Raw genomic sequence first — 18,376 nt, forward strand, 5'->3', positions numbered from 1 at the left:
TGGTGAGCCTTCAATGTCACACCATTGACAAATATTGGCTACGCGCCAAGGATGGAAATGGTAACACATGCGGGTGTTACTTTATAAAATGGTTCACCGTTCGATGAGGACATCGAACTTCGTCTATGGGTGGTGGAGTTGTGAGACACAAAATCCCTAGGCCCCAAAGTGGAGCCGGAAGGGCGCCACATGGTAGTGGCCGAAGCGAGAGCCAAACGAGCGTAACACGTTTGGACCAAAAGCTCCGACTTGAAAAGTCAAGAGCGGGAGTGGAACTCCCAACGAAGTGCTCGAGGAACGAGCACGAAGCGAGCAAAAAGCAAGGCTCCAAAAAGGGACCCAAAAGGACCAACACATGACACGTGGAAGTGTCCGAGATGGACTCGAGTTGGAGTCCGAAGTGGAGTCCGAGATGGACTCGCGTTGGAGTCCGAAGTGGAGTCCGAGATGGACTTGAGTTGGAGTCCGAAGTGGAGTCCGAGATGGACCCGAGTTGGAGTCCGAAGTGGAGTCCGAGATGGACCCGAGTTGGAGTCCGAAGTGGAGTCCGAGATGGACCCGAGTTGGAGTCCGAAGTGGAGTCCGAGATGGACCCGAGTTGGAGTCCGAAGTGGAGTCCGAGCTGGACCCGAGTTGGAGTCCGAAGTGGAGTCCGAGATGGACCCGAGTTGGAGTCCGAAGTGGAGTCCGAGATGGACCCGAGTTGGAGTCCGAAGTGGAGTCTGAGATGGACCCGAGATGGAGTCCGAGATGGAGTCCGAGATGGAGTCCGAAGTCGAGACCGAGACCGGGACCGAGACCGAGACCGAGACCGAGATCGAGATCGGGACCGAGAATGAGACCGAGGCCGAGGCCGAGACCGAGGCCGAGGCCGAGACCGAGCCCGAGCCCGAGTCCGAGTCCGAGTCCGAGTCCGAGTCCGAGTCCGAGTTCGAGTCTGAGAGGGTGAAAGCCCAAAGCGTTCGTCTCCCAGACCCTGGGGGGTTTGGTGAGCTCCAAAAGTATAGTAGGGGGAGGACTGCAGTGGAGCCAGTTTGGCCAGGAAAGGCCAGTTTGGCCCAGGAAGGCCGGACCCAGTGTTGGGTGATGAGCTGCCCACTGGGAAGTCCAAGACTAGAGTGAACACAGACCGACAAGCGGGGTAGCTTGGTGAAGTGTTCAAGAGCCGGCTCTAGTTCCCCCGGGAGATCGATTGGCCGATGCTCCCAGTCCAAGTGTGGGTGGCACTACCTACTTGGATACCTGGTGTGGCTCAACGGAACCCGCTCTAAGCCCATGGCTAGAGCACCCAAGGGCAGAAGGCGAGGAGAGTACCCAGGTGGCTCGCGTAAGGCCACGGTGTTCCGAAATGTTGTCCCAAAGGCCCAGACTGTGGAAAGGAAGAGGAGCAGTCCTCTGGGGTAGTGACCAAGGACACAGTCGTGTGGTGAGGAAGTCCCAGAGGACCGTGGGACTTAGTGGTCGGGCCTGTGGGTCTCGATCCAGTGGCAGTGTTGGCAAACACCGCCAGGGGCAGAAAGGGACTTAGTGGGGACTGACAGAGGGATATTGGGGAAGGCTATTCCCCTTGTCGGTGGGCATCCTAAGGATGCTAAGGAGTGGATCTGAGATGACCACTCACGGATGGTTTGCCTAAGTCTTGGAGAGCCAAGACGGTGATGCAAGTGGTATTGGACTACCAGTGTGGCAAAGGTGATTGGGCATGGCCTTAGCGTAACGGGCTGCTATGTCGGTGGTACCTTTGAGTGTCGGTCATGGGATCGGACACGTGGAGCACTTGGACCAAGTGCAAATGTTGAGTGGCATGGATGCCATTCTCGGGGCTAGCAAGTCCCAAGTCCTGGATTGGACTTATGGAGGTTGTGAATGAGACTCCTTCAAGTGGTCAGAGGTGTGGTTAAGTGACTAAAGTAGAATGGAAAATTTAGTCGCTTACACTTGCGTTAGGGTATGCCGAAATAGCACTAGACTCCGTTTGGCTTCGTTTTGCGTGCTGGTCCTAGCATTGGGATGCTGATTGCTTTAGGATTGTTCCAAGTCGCTCCGGGCTCCTATCCCTTCGCTCCTTGGGCTGTATGCTCGGGAGTTGCTCCGTGGTCTGGTTCCGTCACTCCTTGGCTCCATGCTTGGGAGTTTGGCACCGTTCCTTTGTTCAGTGGCCCAAGGCCTTGAACCTCGGGTCCACACCACATTCCTTTGGACACGTGGCATCTGTCATGTGGCATAAAGAGGGTTTAGGTTCTGCTTCGTGGTGTTATCCTATGGTAAATCACCATAGGATAAAGGGTCAAAACCATGTGCGCTACAATTTTCAAATCTTGACAAATTCTAGATGCTTATGCTACCAATTAAGGAAAATAAATAACCCCAACATTAAGTGTGAATAGAATGTAAATTCTTTTTTGGATGTAAAACACAAATCCCTAAACCCTAAAGTGGAGCTGAAATTGGGCCAAATGATAGTGGCTAAAATAAAAGTTCAATGAGCATGATATGTTTAAATCAAAAACTCTAATTGGGAAAGTTGAAAGTGGGAGTGGAACTCCCAAAGAAGTGCTTTAGGAACAAGTATGAAATTTCATATGATTTGATCCATCAATGTAATTAAGAATGCAACCAACCCACCATGTGGGTGTAGCCTTCTTAAATCATACTAACCTTTTTTGGCCAAACTAATTCCACTGAAGTCCTCCTCTTATTATGGACTTACCAAACCCTTTATAGTCTAGGAGACAATTGCTTTGGGGTTTCACCTTTGGACTTGAACTCAGACTCAGACATGGACTTAGTCTCAGTCTCGAACTCGAACTTAATCTTAGTCTTGGACTTGAACTCAGTCTTAATCTTGGACTTGGACTCGGGCTTGGACTTGGTCTTGCTCTCAGCCTTGGTCTTGATCTTGGCCTTAGTCTCGGTTTCAGTCTTGGTCTCAGGCTCGAATTCCATTTCAAACCAAATCTTGAACTCCATCTCAAACTCAGCTTCTGCCTCCATCTCAGATCCGATCTCGGACTTAGTCTCAGAATTGGTCTTGAACTAGGTCTCGGACTCAATCTCGGATTCAATCTTAAACTCGGTCCTAACACTTTTATATATCATAACACTTGCTATGTGTTGGTCCTTCTTATATCCCTCTTTAAAGTTACTTATCAATCCAAACTTAGTAAAGTGAAACATTTAACCACTAAAGAGTCCAAGGCTAAAATGAATATAGATGGATAAGTGGGGTGACTTGATGACCTTGTATGGCTTATTAGAATCTCATTCTAGCCACATGGTTGGGGCACTCTAATGGCAAAAGGTGGGAGGAGTATCTATGAGGCTTGTATTAGGCTTCAATATTTCAAAATATCATTCTAAAGTACTAGATTATAGAAGAATTATCCTTTTACTTAGTGACCAAAAGTATAGTTATGTTAAGGAAGTCCCAAAAGTTAATAAAACTTAGTGGTTAGTGTTTAGGCCTTTGGGCCTAACCCAATGGTGGTGTTAACAAGCACTGTCGTGGATGAAGAGAGACTTGGTGGGACTGAAGAAAAGACTAAAGGAGAGATATTAGATGGTGTTTTAGGGATGCTAAGTTGTGGTCATGGGATGACTATACATGGACAGATGGCCCAATCTTGGGAAGGCAGGACTGTGGTACAAGTGGTCTTAGATTACTAATCAGATAATATGAATGGACATAGGTTTATTGTCAATGGCACCTTTGTATGTCTGAAGTGGGATTAGACATGTAAAGCACTTGGATTATGTGCAAAATTGGTATGGTTTAGAAATCACATCTGAGGGATAACAAATACCCCATGATAGATGAGGACCTATGAAGGTTGTAAGTGAAACTCCTCAAAGGAGTCAAGGGTTTGATTAAGTGACTAAAGTAGAATGACAAATTTAATCATTTACATTAGGTTGCATTTTAGTGGTTGTTCTATGGCTTTATGTGGGTAAAATTAATATGATCTATTGAATAAAGGCTTATCTAACACTTTTGCAAAACTTAGGGAGCTAAGAACACTTAATCATCCTATATCTTTATAAGTGCAAATTAGATTTCGATGAGTATTTTTACATCTAGTGCTAGATCTATCCCATCTATTGGTTAAGTTCTAGAAAAATAGTCTCTCTCTATAATGAGATGGTGAGGTTTCTTCCATGTGAATTGTAGTTAAGACAAGGGGTAAAAGAGTTTAAGAAATTTAGTAATTCCATTAGGAGTTCGTCATAAAGAGTCTTTTCACACAAGGAAGATAATTAGCTATGCCTCTTTTAGGATTCTATGTTTGTATGCTTTTTTTGCATTTCCTTGTATCAAATCTTTTTGGAACATAAATTCATATGCCAATTTCATCCAACAATAGATGCATTTTCATCATTTGGCTGATCCAAGCCCATAACTAACCACACTGCTACTTAGCACCCCTTACTAGACCCAAAAAGCAGATGCAGTCAAGTTTGACTTATTCTGCCTTGGACCAACCATTTTGGGGTTGATACCATTAACCCTACCAACTCTAGCATGGTGCAACCACATGTCCAAGCTTATATTTGTAGCTCTTAACTTCATTGATGTTGTATGGTTGCACCATCTTGTTGTACAACTGTTTTTCTGATGGCAACTATCATCTAGAGGCAAGACTCAACTAGATTAGGCTTTAAGCAAGATGGTTGGATCCAACACTAACTTCCAACATACACTTCTTGTCTTACTTCAATCTGTTACAACCCCTATAGTCTTTAGTTGCTTCTCTAAACCTTCTAAACTAAGTCATGGTGAAGGCTATCAACATAAAAAAGGACAATTTACAGCCCTTCTCCACAAGTTGCACAATCTCAAACAAATTCCAAAGGAGAACCTTATGATCTTAGTGGAATAAAATTTTGTAAAAGAGAGTAGCCACACAACTTAAGCATTTGTTGCCACTTTGTAAATTGGTAGTCTTCCATATCAAACAGTTTCATCTCTATGGGCTCTTATCTAGACCCATACAACTTTACTAACAATTGTAAGAGCTTTCATGAACATTGGTGGAGGTGATGAAAGAAGATATTTGGAGATGATGATAAACTTGATGGAGACCTAACCCTGGAGATAGAGGGCAGCCATTTGTGGACCCATATAAATAGATGGACCTTAAAAGTTTCCTTATCTCTCACTTGTTTATTCCATGTTAGAGGACCACCACATCTGGAACTAAGAGATTGCCTTTGGATGCAATGCTGATATACTCATAAACAATATGAAACTTATGTTAGTTTTCTGAGCCAAAGTATGATCTAACTATAAGCAGAAATAATTACTTATTTTAAAGAGGTTAAACATTTACTGCTAATAGCACACCATCTCTGCATGCTTTGTGCCTTGAGAGAAAGAGAGAGGAGAGGGATTCCCCTAACTCCTAATTTTTATAATTTTTAAGTAGGACTTAAAGAAAGAATATTGAAAAACTAAAAGAGAAAACTTAGGCTAGAATCACTCCACACTCCATGCTCTAAATACTCTGTGTTGTGAGGGGCTCTTTCTTATATAGTCCTTGGATTATGTTTTATATTTTATTATTGATATTATAAACTATTAGTGTCAGCCTTGCCACGGCTGTGGGCAGACTTTCCAATTATTCTTGAATGCATAGGTTACACAAGAAAATATTTTTAAATGGTGGCAAAAATCTTTACAAGGTGGAGGGTATACTTAAATGTAAGAGTTATATAAAAAATCATTTTATAAAGGTTGTGGAAGATAAAGTTTGTGATACAGTAAGATGGATGGGTAATAAGAAAAATACAAGATATAAAAAGGAGAAAGTAGTTTTGAAAGAATTTAGTTTGTTTTGTTTTTTACTTTGATTTCAAATATCAGGTCATAGAAAAAAAGTGGTTGTAGAATAGTAAAGTGGTAAGGATAGAGGTATAAGGGGATGGTTTTGTTTATATATATATATATATATATATATATATATATATATATATATATATATATATATATATATATATATATATATATATATATATATATATATATATATATATATATATATATATATATCTATATATACACACCTCTATATATTTATATATATATAGAGATTCCTAATCATACATACACACACTCACTCACTCACGTACTCTCTATCTCTATCTTAATGTACTTACTGCTTGTTTTATCCATCTCCACAGACAATCACTTTGTGTTTTTCCCCCTCTATCTATATATATATATGGATTTGTACATATATATACACACACACTCACACTCACACACACAGATACTCTCGCACTCACACACACACTCACACACACTCAATCACTCTTTTATTCACTCACGCGCGCACTCACACATTCGTGAACAAATGAGAGAGAGAGTTCGTTCTTTCACACAGGGGCGCGCCCACAGAGTAGTGCGGTATACATACACACTCCCTCTAATAATAAGAGAAACAAAAATAGAGGTAGCAAGCTATTTATCTTTAATAGAAAGAACCGAACAGCTTGCCAAAACTGAAGATTCCATCCTAATGTTGGTATTTTTTTAAAAAAATTTTGCCAAGGGTTTAGGCCAAAGGGTTCCCCATTAAACTTTCCTACCCTTAAAGACCAGCCCGGATGTCAATCACCATGTGGTTGGATTCCTTAAGCCAACCAACAGAGTCAGACCCAAGAAGGTAATACCATCTAAACCCATTTGAATTAAGAGTATCATCCATTTGATCTCCCAGAAGGGCTAAAGCTAGCTCTTGAATACTTATGTTTCTACCTTTGCCACGTTAATCCGGCAGTGTGCAGCAATTGGGAGCCTGGTGCGAGCGCGGGATTGCCACTCACGGATCCTCCACAGCCAGCACAGCGGCAACACATTCCTAGGCAATCTCCTCATCACAATGTATGCCTGTTGTGGGAGGTTGGAGGAGGCAAGGGCAGTGTTTGATGGCCTCGACTTCCCCAATACCTTCTCCTGGAACGCAGTTGTGTCAGCATACACGCAGGAGCGGCAGCTGAATCGGGAGCTCTTTGATGGGATGCTGGATCACGATGCCGTTTCCTGTAATCTCATAGCCAAGGCGCATGCCCAGTCTGGGGATCTGGAATCGGCCAAGCTCTTGTTCGATCACCAAGGAACGTCATCTCTTGGACTGCGATCGTCGCGGACTACTCCCACTCCGGGCACATCGCTGAGGCAGAGGCGATCTTCCAGAGAATGCTCCACGACACAATCGCCGGGAACGCCATGGTCACAGCACATGCCCATCACTGGCATTTGCGCGAAGCGTTCACTATCTTCGACACCATGCCGGTCAAGAACGATCTCTCATGGAATTTGATGCTCCAGGCATTCACTGTGAACTCCAGCCCAGAGGACGCGCCACATTTCTTCGAATCTGTGCCTTGCCGGAACGTTGTGTCGTGGAACGCTTTACTCGCAGCAGTTGCCCAAAGAAGGCGCTTCGCGGAGGCCAGCAGGACTTTCGAGATGATGCCACAGCTGGAGCTCGCGTCGTGGAACACCATTATCACCTCCTGGAACACGCTCATCGCTGGCTATGCCGAGAATGGCTCGTACAAAACCGCCGTGGAGCTCTTCCGGGAGCTCAACCTCGAGGGACTCAAGCCTACGGAGAGCACTTTCGTGGCTCTACTGTGCAACTGCGGAGAGCTCACGAGCACTTCGTGTTGATGATCACCCAGTATGGACTGCGGCCAGAGCTCGATCACTACGGCTGCATGGTGGAGGTCCTGGGCCGAGCAAAGCAGCTGGATCATGCCGACGAAATGCCATTCTTCCCAGGACCTGTTGCTTGGACGAGCTACTTGAGCTGCGCAGCATCTCATGGAGCTGGACCCCGAGAACAAGTCGATGTATCAGCTTCTCTCCAGCACGTACACCGAGAAAGCAGCAGCGCAGCAGCAGCAGCAACAGTGCTCGATGATCGATGGAGAGGTTGTCCCGGAAAGTTTTGAGCAGAAAAACTTGTTGCAAAGTCACGACGAGGCTGTTGATCCCGCAGTCGAGCCTTTACGCTGGTAAGGGAAGCTTTCCATTGTCTTGTGAAAACGCTCTCGTTCTAGTTGGAGCTTCCGGCTTCTCAGCATCCGAACGGTGTTTTTGAGCCTGATCATGTCCTGCGTCCTACCAACAGCTTTATAGATGTTGGCCAAGAGCATCCGAGCGCCGTCCTCGCTCGGATCCAGCTTGAGTGCATTCTCTGCCGCTCGCTCTCCACGCTGGACGTCGCGGTGAATCCCACAGCCACCGAGAAGAGCCCCCCAGCTCGCAGCATCCAGTTCAAACGGGATAGAACCCAGAAGCACCTCGGCCTCTTCGAGCTGTCCGGACCGGCCGAGGATATCAACCACGCAGCTGTAGTGCTCGCGGACAGGATCCACGTCGAAGAAAACAATCCCGCGTGGCTGCATCTGCCGAGCACGCTCGTGAAGGTGACTGGAGTGATCCTTCGGCGTTCATGGCGTAGAAAAACTGCATGGCGTCGGAGAAGCTCTCGGCCAGAGTGTAAGCCGTGAACATCGCGCTGGAGAAGACGACCTCGGAAGACACCGGTGGCATGGCGTCGAAAGTGTCTCATATACCCGTTCCAGGCATAGCCCGCGATCATGATCGTCCAGGAAACGCAGTCTTACTGTGGCATGCTGGAGAAGAGCTTTCGAGCTTCGTCGACGTGCCCGTGCAGTCGCCACTGCGATGTTCCACGAGACGATATCCCTCTCCGGCATAGCGTCGAAAGTGTTCCGTAGTTCAGCCATGCTGCGAGTGAGCCGCCAACATCGTGTTCCAGGCCAGGATGTCTTTCACCACCACTTTGTCGAACACCGCCTCGGCCTCGTCGATTCTCCCGAGCTTACAGTATTGGCCGTGGTGAGCACCAAGTTGTGGACTGGCATGCGGTCAAGCAAGCTCCTGGGCTCCTCCAAGTGATTGCTCTGAGCGTAGGCGGCGACGAGAGACGTCCAGCAATGGCGTCCCGCTGCGGCATCTTGTCAAACATCTGTTTTGCTCGGTCCAGATCGCCGCTCTGAGCATACGAGGAGAGAAGAGCTGTGCACAAGACGATGTTCTGGACGGGCATCTCCTCGAAGATGAGCCGACCTCTCGGAGCTGGCCGTTTTGCGAGAGGGCCTGGATCATCGCTGTCTGGGAGATGATGTCCTGGTCGGGCATTCGGGCGAAGATGGCCTTGGCTTGCTCGAGATCCCCCGACTGGATGTGCACTGTGAGCATTGAGGTGAACGCGACGAGATCGTGCTCCGGCATGTTGCGAAACACCGCGCGAGCTTCTTCAAGCTGCCCGTTCTGGGCACATGCAGCGAGCATGGAAGTCCATGGCAAGAGGTTGCTCTCTGGGATTTTGTTGAAGATCCCAACTGCTACATGGACGCGGGAGTTTTCGCCATAGGCTTGGATCATTGTAGTCTCAGTGATCGCATTCCTCTCAGGCATCAAAGAGAAGAGCTTACCTGCGTCCTCCAAATGCCCGTTCCGACCAAGCGCCTGGATCATGACAGTCCACGAGACGACGTCGTGCTGGGGCATGGAATCAAACAGAGGCTTCGCCTCATCCACGCTGCCGCCGCGAGAACTCGCCGTGATCATTGCGTTCCAGGCCCGGGGCATCCGGTGGAACGTTTCCCGGGCCTGATCCAAGCGGCCGTTGTGAGCGTAAGCCTGGAGCAAGATGTTCCAGGAGTAGCCTCGGCTCCTGGATAGCATCGAAACCATACCTGGCATCGCGCACGCCCCCGCATTTGCCATACATCTCCACGCAGAAATTGGCGAGGAGCTTGTCGTGGCGGCACTCAGCGCTGGCCAAGATCCGAGCGTGGAGCCGCCCCGCCTGCTCCAATTCCCTGCACGATCGAAGAAGCGCCAAGAACTGCGAGGAAGGATCGCTCTCCCTCCTCGCATTCTCCATCAAGAGCCCTAGAACAAGATCAAAGCTTTCTTCTCGACGATTGCAGGCTGATAGAAGCACAATTAGCATGCTTGAGATGTTAAGAAAAGAGCACTGGCGCCTTTCCCAGGATCATCAACTTTGTTCTTTGTTTGCTCCAAAAAGGCCAACAATCTTCCAAAATCTGAACACCATTTCTATTATAGATAATTTGAGAATCATGAGAAAAGAGATTCCCAGAAGCATTTAATTCACTGTGACCACAGGAGTTTGGAAATGGCCATTTTTTCCAATATAATTTTTAAAGATAAGATAGTATGACAGTCTGAACAATATTAGAAATGAAATTGTTTCCCTAATTATCAGTTTATTGAATATATTGTCACTTTAACTCTTAAAGTAATTTAAATCTTGAGGAAATCCTAAGGAAAGTATGGGTTGGACAAGGCCATCACTGTAACATTGAATGATGGGCAATTCAAACCTTCTTTTCTTTTTTTTTTCCTTACTTCAATGTTAAGGAGTAGGATCAGTGGGTGGGATGCCAAGTTTTCAAGAAAGTTAAAGGCCAGAAATCCAACTTGAAGTCATGCCATGCTTGTTGGTGGAATACATATTACTGGCATACTGAAATTGTGAAACTATGGCATTAGGATTTAAAATGCTTTGGTTGTTTTGTGTTTATGTTCTTTCACTTTTTATTTAGTCCAACTATCTATATTATCTAATCTATGCTCTTAAGAAAGACTCAAATGTAACTGGATGACCTTGGATGGATGGAGTGAGAATAAGCATCTTGTATTGCAAAGTTTAAGCTTGACTAGCTTCTTTTTGCCACCGCCTAACACTATATCTTGATGAGGAACACTTTCAAGTTTCTTCCACGCTCACACACTCAATATAAACCATCTGTATGTGATTTAACATTACTTTAACAAAGGAGCATATGGAAAAATAGATTGAGTGTCTACATATACTACAGTGAAGCTGGTGTAATCTACTGAGGACCCACATGTTCTTATGTATTCTACATCAAGACCTACTCAAATTTGAGAAAATTTTAGATGTATGACTTTCAAGTCACCAACTTTGCTTCTTGTTTGATTGGAATCTCATTTTCCACCACAATTTATTTGCTGTAGCTCTTCATAGGAACTTACAAAAGGCTTTGAAAACCCTTCTAGCATCATTATGTATTTATTCTTTGAAAGCTTTGCTCCTGTTTAAGCATCTTCTCAAATCAAGCCTTCATCTTGGTGCTAATGACATGGTTATTAATATTTATGACTTGAAGAGTGGTCTCCTTTAGTTTTCTAAGCTCGAACTTGTGGCTTTATTTGTTTGCAATCTTTGGTACAACTTGGAATGCATGTAGATCATTTATCTCAAAATCACTTTTTAAATCTTACTACTTCATGAATCATAATTGCCATTATCGCTTATGGAAAATTCTTCTACCACCCTTGCAAGATTTTATTGCACAATTATCTTGACTCACTTCTTTTCATCGTGTCATCTATATTCTCTCTACCATAAAAACCTATAGTAATGTGCTTTGAGAGTCTTTTAATACTTAATGAGGAGCTTTCCATAAAGCTGCTTGTAAGTCTGTCGACCATAATATAATATAACCATCATTTTCTACTACAAGCCCAACTGTTTTTATACAATCAGGTTTTATTTTACAATATTTGAAGCCTTAACAAAAATCTTGTCCCCAATATATACATCTGAGTTGTAAAGAATATTGATTGGGCATGGAGAATGTGTATAAATGCCAGATTCATATAACACTCTTTCTCCATCTAGCATATCGTATAGGACAAAATTGCAATCTACCTGTATGATAAATCGATACCTAGCATTCTTGGATTGAAAGATATATGGATCACTAACAAATGATCCCAAGGATTTAAAACCACTAATTATGATTGTTTCAAAAGGCCTACAATCTTCTAAATCTGAATACCAATCTTGGATTTGATAATAACTCTTGTTATGAGTAATTTAGGGCTGGATTGAAGGAGTATAAGGAGGAAAGGGACTTGAAATATTCCAATAGTTATTATAAGTGTTTAATTCATTATGTTCACTTTTGTCAATAGGCCATGAAACATAATCAATTCCTAAGAGTTTAGATATAACTAACATTGTTCCATAACCATTCACCCGTGCTTGGGGGATGATGATTTTAAGAATTTGCATATATTCATATCTCATAATATTAGAAGATAGTGCAATAGACTCGTCAGGAGACACTGAACAAGTGATGGCTATCATTGAAGGAGCAATACTGAAGAACCAAAGATGTATAGTAACATAATAATTATCTGTGATTGCAATATTATATCTAAAGCTTCACCCCGCAGAGTAAAAAGCAAATTTTTGAAGAGAATTGATAAAAGAAGAAATAGCACTTGTGACTTTCCTTGTTTCCAATTGGGAAAATTGCCCAGGATGTCAAGCATCCAGGATTGTCATGCTAGAGATATGCAAGAAAAATCCTATTAATATAATGATAGTTAAAGCATACACCAGACTCCTCATTATTAACAACTTTATTATGAAAATGTGGAAACCAATTAATCACAAAATTAATCAATAGGAGAGCTCACCTTTTTTATCAAAGCTCAATATAATGAAAAAATATATGTTGGTTGGTTCTACATAGCTTGTGTAGATCTAATTTTTTTCCCAGCCAAAAGAGATTGGTAGTGGACGAAAAATACCTTAATTTGTATCACTTTTCAAAATGTTTGAACTATTCCTTGGAGAATTGCTTTATGTAGAAGTGGGCCATTTTTCATCAGTTTGTATCAACATGTTAACTTGTGGAGCCTTTGAAAATGTTAGCTATCAATAAGTAGACAGAAGGATTGCTAAGGGTTACAAGCCCAATGCCATAGCCTGTAACAATAGAGAAAAAATTCTATTGTGTACTTTATTTAATGAAATGAGAAAATTAAAAACTAACACTCAATTGATATTATGGTATGGCTTTTGTTTGTGATTTGTTTATAATAGAGTAGTATTGCCTAGTAAATTCTGAATAAGTACAAAAATTAATAATTTTATACACTTTTGATCTTTCTCTCTCTCTCTAGACACACTATATAGCATAGACCATATATTTAGAATATTAATATATTCCTAAAGTGACTATATAAATATTATTGATAAATATATTAATAAAAGTAATACCTGGGAATGTGAATATATTTAGAACACTAAGATTTTAAAATTCTTAATAACCAACCAAAAAGAAAGTAAAATAAAAATTTCTAATATTAATTTTTTATAGCTATTAGAATATGAATATATTTAGTACACTCCAGACCAAAAATATAAAAGAATAATTACTAAAACAGAATTTTACTAATTAGATGTTACATGTAAAGTATGTTTTCTTGGGATATAAGAATCCTAAAATGTTAAGAAAACTAATATATTACTACCTAGACTAAAAAAACAGTAAATAAAAATTAATAGGATTAATTATCATTAATTTGGGAATCATTATTTAATTTTTATTTGTTTACTTAGAATATGAATAAAAATATAACTAAAATTCTAAGAACATTAATATATTACTCAGACCCAAAAAAGTGAACCTAGAAATAAAACAATTGTATATACTCTTGAACTCAAGCACCTAGAAAGAGAATATAAATAAATTTACTTAATATTTAATTAATATAGATATTAGCAAAGAATTACTATGCCATATGCTTTACTTAGAATATAGAACAATAAAATTGTAAGAACACTAATATTACTACCCAGACCTAGGTAAAACTAAGACAAAAATATAAAAAATAATTGTTATAAATTATATTCCATAGTACTAATAAACTATGTTTGTAGTTATTCAAAAGATTTATAAAGGTTATAAAGACTAAGCTAAACCTTGAGCATTAACCTCATGTTAAAATGTAAGTCTCATGCCTAGAGAGAGGCAATCCATATAGAATTGTTGTGATTTCCCAATCAATACAACAGTACAAACAAGGAATTTCCTTATCAATTAGTGAGGTATCTATCAATCATATACATAAAGAAGAAAAATGTATAACAGGCTATCTTAATTATATTTACTAATTGAGTTAAGTTTAAGTTAAAATGAATTTTAATCATAGTATCCAAGCTAGGAAACAATATTCTTGACCCAATGGTTTTGCAACCTGAGCAACATCTACTGCACAATCACTAGTAGACTTGGTAGCCATGTCCTATAGGAACCCCAAGAGCTCTTGTTCTTGTGCTTACACAATCCCTTATATGAGGAGTTTTCCAAGAGAAAACAAAAATTGATAAGTATGCAAGAGGGCTATAGACCTATAGTAGGCAACATTTTTTGTCACTTGCAATCCATGGTTGTGCCTCAACAATTCTCTGCCCTAGCATCTAATCTCCTAGATCTACATCTATATAGCATACTTGAATTTGAAGCTAAACTCTAAACTTATTGTGCTATAATACGAGGGTCTAATACACACTCAATATCCTTTTATAAACATTAACTCTTTATATCTAGCTCTTGTATGTAAAGCAATGTCAAATGATATCTAGTACAATTTTGGCATACTAATGGCTTAACATGAGGGGTACTATTGACTATAGTACCATGGAGTTTAGGGTTAAACCCAAATTAGACTTAGAATAAGGAATGACACAACCCAGTGGAAGACAAATTAATGTGTTAAATGCTCTACCATACTTCTAACCACTATCTTTATTACATTTAAAACTCCCCACAATGCCCTAGTTCTAAAAGTTAGTTTCAAAGACAAGCTTGAAAACTTATTAAATATAAAATAAAACTAGATTGTGAATCAAGATGTGAGAACAATACTATAGTTAACAAATGAGTTTCTTTAATCAGGTCAAATGTGTTTGACTAATAGCATTTAGGAATTTCATCTTTATGCTTATTTGGTCAAGTGCACATGTGATAACTAATTTCTCAATTAGTTTACAAAAGGAATCAACAATACTAATCTCTTGCTTGTAAGCTTCTGAATTTAAACTTCTTGAGAGGTCATTCAACTCAATACTATTCAAACTTAAAGATGGTTAACAATAAATGTCCCAAAACTATTAATCAATTTAAAAAGGGGGTACACTTTGTTCATGTGCCCTTTCCTTTTATATTTGAACCCTTATAGATAGTTTCTCAAGTTGTTTTCTTTGATTATTTATATTGCCACTATAGTAATAAGGAGAGAATATTGATAAGGATTAACCAAAAAATATTTTTTGATACCAAAAATCACATTCACAACAGCCCACAAATCCACATGGTTCAAACTAAGTGCCAATCACAAATTAGATCAATCAATTTCCCAAGACACTTAGTTGCTAGATAGCACTACTTATGGCACTCCATTACTCTAGAGTGCTGGCCATAGTGCTCCATTATTAATCCAGCCCTAGGGAAATTTGCAAAAGGATGGATAAGACTTTAGAGACAACATCCAAGTGCTGCAGATTACAATCTCTCCTCCATTTGCAGTGTCAATGAATGTGATTCCTTTCACAATTCTAACCATGACTCCAACAGTTTAACTCTACTTGCTATTCAGTGAGTGTAGCAAGATTTTAGTTGCAGATAATTCATTTTCCCTACTACAAAGAATTCTAACAATCAAATAATAAAATTTTGTTGATTTTGATGCAAATATTATTTTCTTTAATGTTTCTTTTCTTGGAGATGGCTTTGCTTGCTATTCTAGTGCTTGCTACTCACTAGACTAATCAAGCCTTAGAGGACTATGCCAGACTCAGTGATTAGGGTGTGAACATCCAGCAATAGATCTTTGTTTGTTAAAATTGATGGTTTGATTGAATTTTTACTTTGAATTGAACAATCTAGATTTTTTGATAAAAAAATAGGGAATTCATATGGCTCATGTGTGGATGACACAAACTATAATGAATATCATCCAAATATCATGTTCATTGTTCATTACCTATTTATGATCTATGAAACCAATGATTGATTGTGAAATTTACATAAAATCATACAAATCCAATTCTATTCATAGACTATGAAATCCTCTTTTTCCTATGATTTTGGCATAAAGAAAATCACATTATTTTCAACTTAAGTTATTTCCTTATATCAATGAGTGTACATACTTCAAACTTACATAGTTTTTATTATACCCTTCTACGTATAGTCTTTCAATTTTAATTTGATAAAAAAAATGATGTTTTTATAATAGGCTATCCAACCTAGCTGTATATAAAGTAGTAAATTTTATTTAATATTTACCTCTTGTTAAGTAAAATCATATTTGCTTTCCTTACTATACAAATTATGTTTCTTAGTTTTTTAAACACATTCATCAAGTGCTTGGAATACTCCTCTAGCATCTCATTATAGATTAGGATATCATCAATTTAGACAACAATAAAGTGATTTAAATAGGGTACAAAGATTTGATACATTAATGCCGAGAATGTTGTTATTTAATGAACTTTCAATAGTAGTTGTATAGCCCTAAAAATGCCCTTAACTCGTATATGTTCAATAGTCATTGTATCATTTAAACCTTCTTAGGATCCACTTTAAGCCTGTCCTTGCTTACCATATGCTCAAAAGATTTTACCTTTTGTTGGTTGAAGTTACATTTGCTCTCTATAGCATATAACTTGTGTTCCCTTAGTTTCTCAAACATGTTCATCAGGTGTTTAGCATATTTCTTTAATGTCTCACTATAGATTAAGATATCGTTAATGTAAATGACCACAAAATGATCCAAATAAGGTACAAAGATGTATTTCTACATTGACGACCATAAAATGATCCAAATAAGGTACAAAGATGTATTTTTGCATTGACGACCACAAAATGATCCAAATAAGGTACAAAGATGTATTTTATCAACATCGAGAACATCATTGGTGCATTAGATAGCCATAAGGGCATCACTCAAACAAGAGTGCACCCCCTTTTCCAATCGGTTAAGGGTCTTGGGATATTTGGGATTAAGTGTCCTTCGGTGTGAATAGTACTGGGCTGGGTGACCTCCCGGGAAGTCCAAACTCAGGAGCTTACAGTTTTAACAACTCACTACACAAGCAATGGAGCGCTAGCCATTCAACCACAAATTCCTAAATTCTCTCCCAATCCCCTTCCCCAAATTAAACTAAATTTAAGGTTTGGCTACACTCCCCATAAACACAAGAAATTAAGCATATTAAGCTTCCAAGTTTCTAACATTCATTGGTATAACAAAATTTAATCATGAGACCCTCTAAATCCCAAGCCATAAGTGCAACACTTGCTTTGAGACACTGGGTGGAAACACTATGGCTTAACGGCCCAATATGGGTACCCCTACTCCCCTATTTTCATCCCGAAGGAAAGGCCTAAGCCCTTAGGAAGGGTGAGGACTAATGAGCCGCAAGGTACTCAAGTGGGGCACCACTCCACTTGAGCCGGAAGCACTACAATCGATTTCCCTTTTGGGAGTGGGAGCTACTTTTGAGCACTTCCTTGGGTGGTCCCTCCAGCACCACCTAAGTCCATGCTCACTCCCACCCAAGGCCCCTAAGCTCTAGCCTCAACCTCAAGTCAGTTTAGAAGCATCATTAAAGAGTTCCTTCAAGATTGGTTTTTGGACCTCATTATCTCTACTATACTTTTGGAACCCCTTGCAACCCTTCTCCCCCCCCGAGAGACACATGCTTTAGGCTTTTGCCCATGACTTGTATTAGTATTCAGAATAGGAATCGCTGAGACAATTCCTCTGATACCAAATGTAACGCACATGAATTTGGAGCCAAACTCCAAGCCCGTTGCGCTACAAAACAAGGGTCTGGTACAATCCCATGAGCACCAGCTCCTTGTATCCAGCACCTGCATGCAAAATGGTGTCAGACGGAGTCTGGCACAATTTTAGCATACCGGTGGCCTAACGCAAGGAGGATGGTACCCCACAGACTAAAGGAGTGTAAAGCTTAGGCTTAAACCCAAGCCGGACGTAGAACAAGGAGTGACACAGCCCAACAGGAGCTAAACTAATGTCTCAGGTGGTCGGACATACATTCTAACCACTATCCCTACTATACATTTGGAACCCCCCCACCTCCTTGAGGAAGACACGCTTTGGGCTTTCACCCCAAGCCTCCCTTAGTACTAGGAGTTAGTCTCTGGGACAAGCTCGAAACTTACTAAATATAGAATGGCGCTAGATTGCGAATTTGGACACGGGACGAACACCATTGTGTTCAGGCCAACCTCTATATTCTGTAGATATACATATGAGCGAATCTAGACACTTTCCATAAATAACATTTGGGACCGAAATGAGACTAACACAAAGGGCGTGATAGCGAGGGTGTTTGGAAAACACAGTATGCTCTCATCCGGCGATATTGAGGGACTAGTCTCAATACGCGAGGGTTCTTGCCAAGCCAGTGCAAAACAGAGCAAAAGAGAATTAACAAGCCGGGCCAAGTATGCTTGG

General features: G+C 41.0%; 2 protein-coding genes across 2 annotated transcripts; one reads left to right on the plus strand and one right to left on the minus strand.

The window, feature by feature from the left end:
• Positions 1 to 6,603: 6,603 nt before the first annotated feature.
• LOC112343400 (pentatricopeptide repeat-containing protein At2g35030, mitochondrial-like) lies at positions 6,604 to 7,672 on the plus strand. Its single transcript, XM_024666778.1, has 3 exons — positions 6,604 to 6,662; positions 6,784 to 6,861; positions 7,054 to 7,672. The coding sequence occupies exons 1-3, from the start codon at positions 6,604 to 6,606 to the stop codon at positions 7,670 to 7,672; spliced, it is 756 nt and encodes a 251-aa protein (XP_024522546.1).
• LOC112343406 (pentatricopeptide repeat-containing protein At4g02750-like) lies at positions 6,905 to 9,829 on the minus strand. The gene is made up of 2 exons (XM_024666789.1): positions 9,733 to 9,829; positions 6,905 to 9,646 (listed from the first exon to the last, which is right to left on the minus strand). The coding sequence occupies exons 1-2, from the start codon at positions 9,754 to 9,756 to the stop codon at positions 8,900 to 8,902; spliced, it is 771 nt and encodes a 256-aa protein (XP_024522557.1). The 5' UTR covers positions 9,757 to 9,829; the 3' UTR covers positions 6,905 to 8,899.
• Between the last annotated feature and the right edge of the window lie 8,547 nt (positions 9,830 to 18,376).

The sequence above is a fragment of the Selaginella moellendorffii genome, unplaced genomic scaffold (genome assembly GCF_000143415.4).
Source record: "Selaginella moellendorffii unplaced genomic scaffold, v1.0 SELMOscaffold_148, whole genome shotgun sequence".
Lineage (NCBI taxonomy): Eukaryota > Viridiplantae > Streptophyta > Lycopodiopsida > Selaginellales > Selaginellaceae > Selaginella > Selaginella moellendorffii.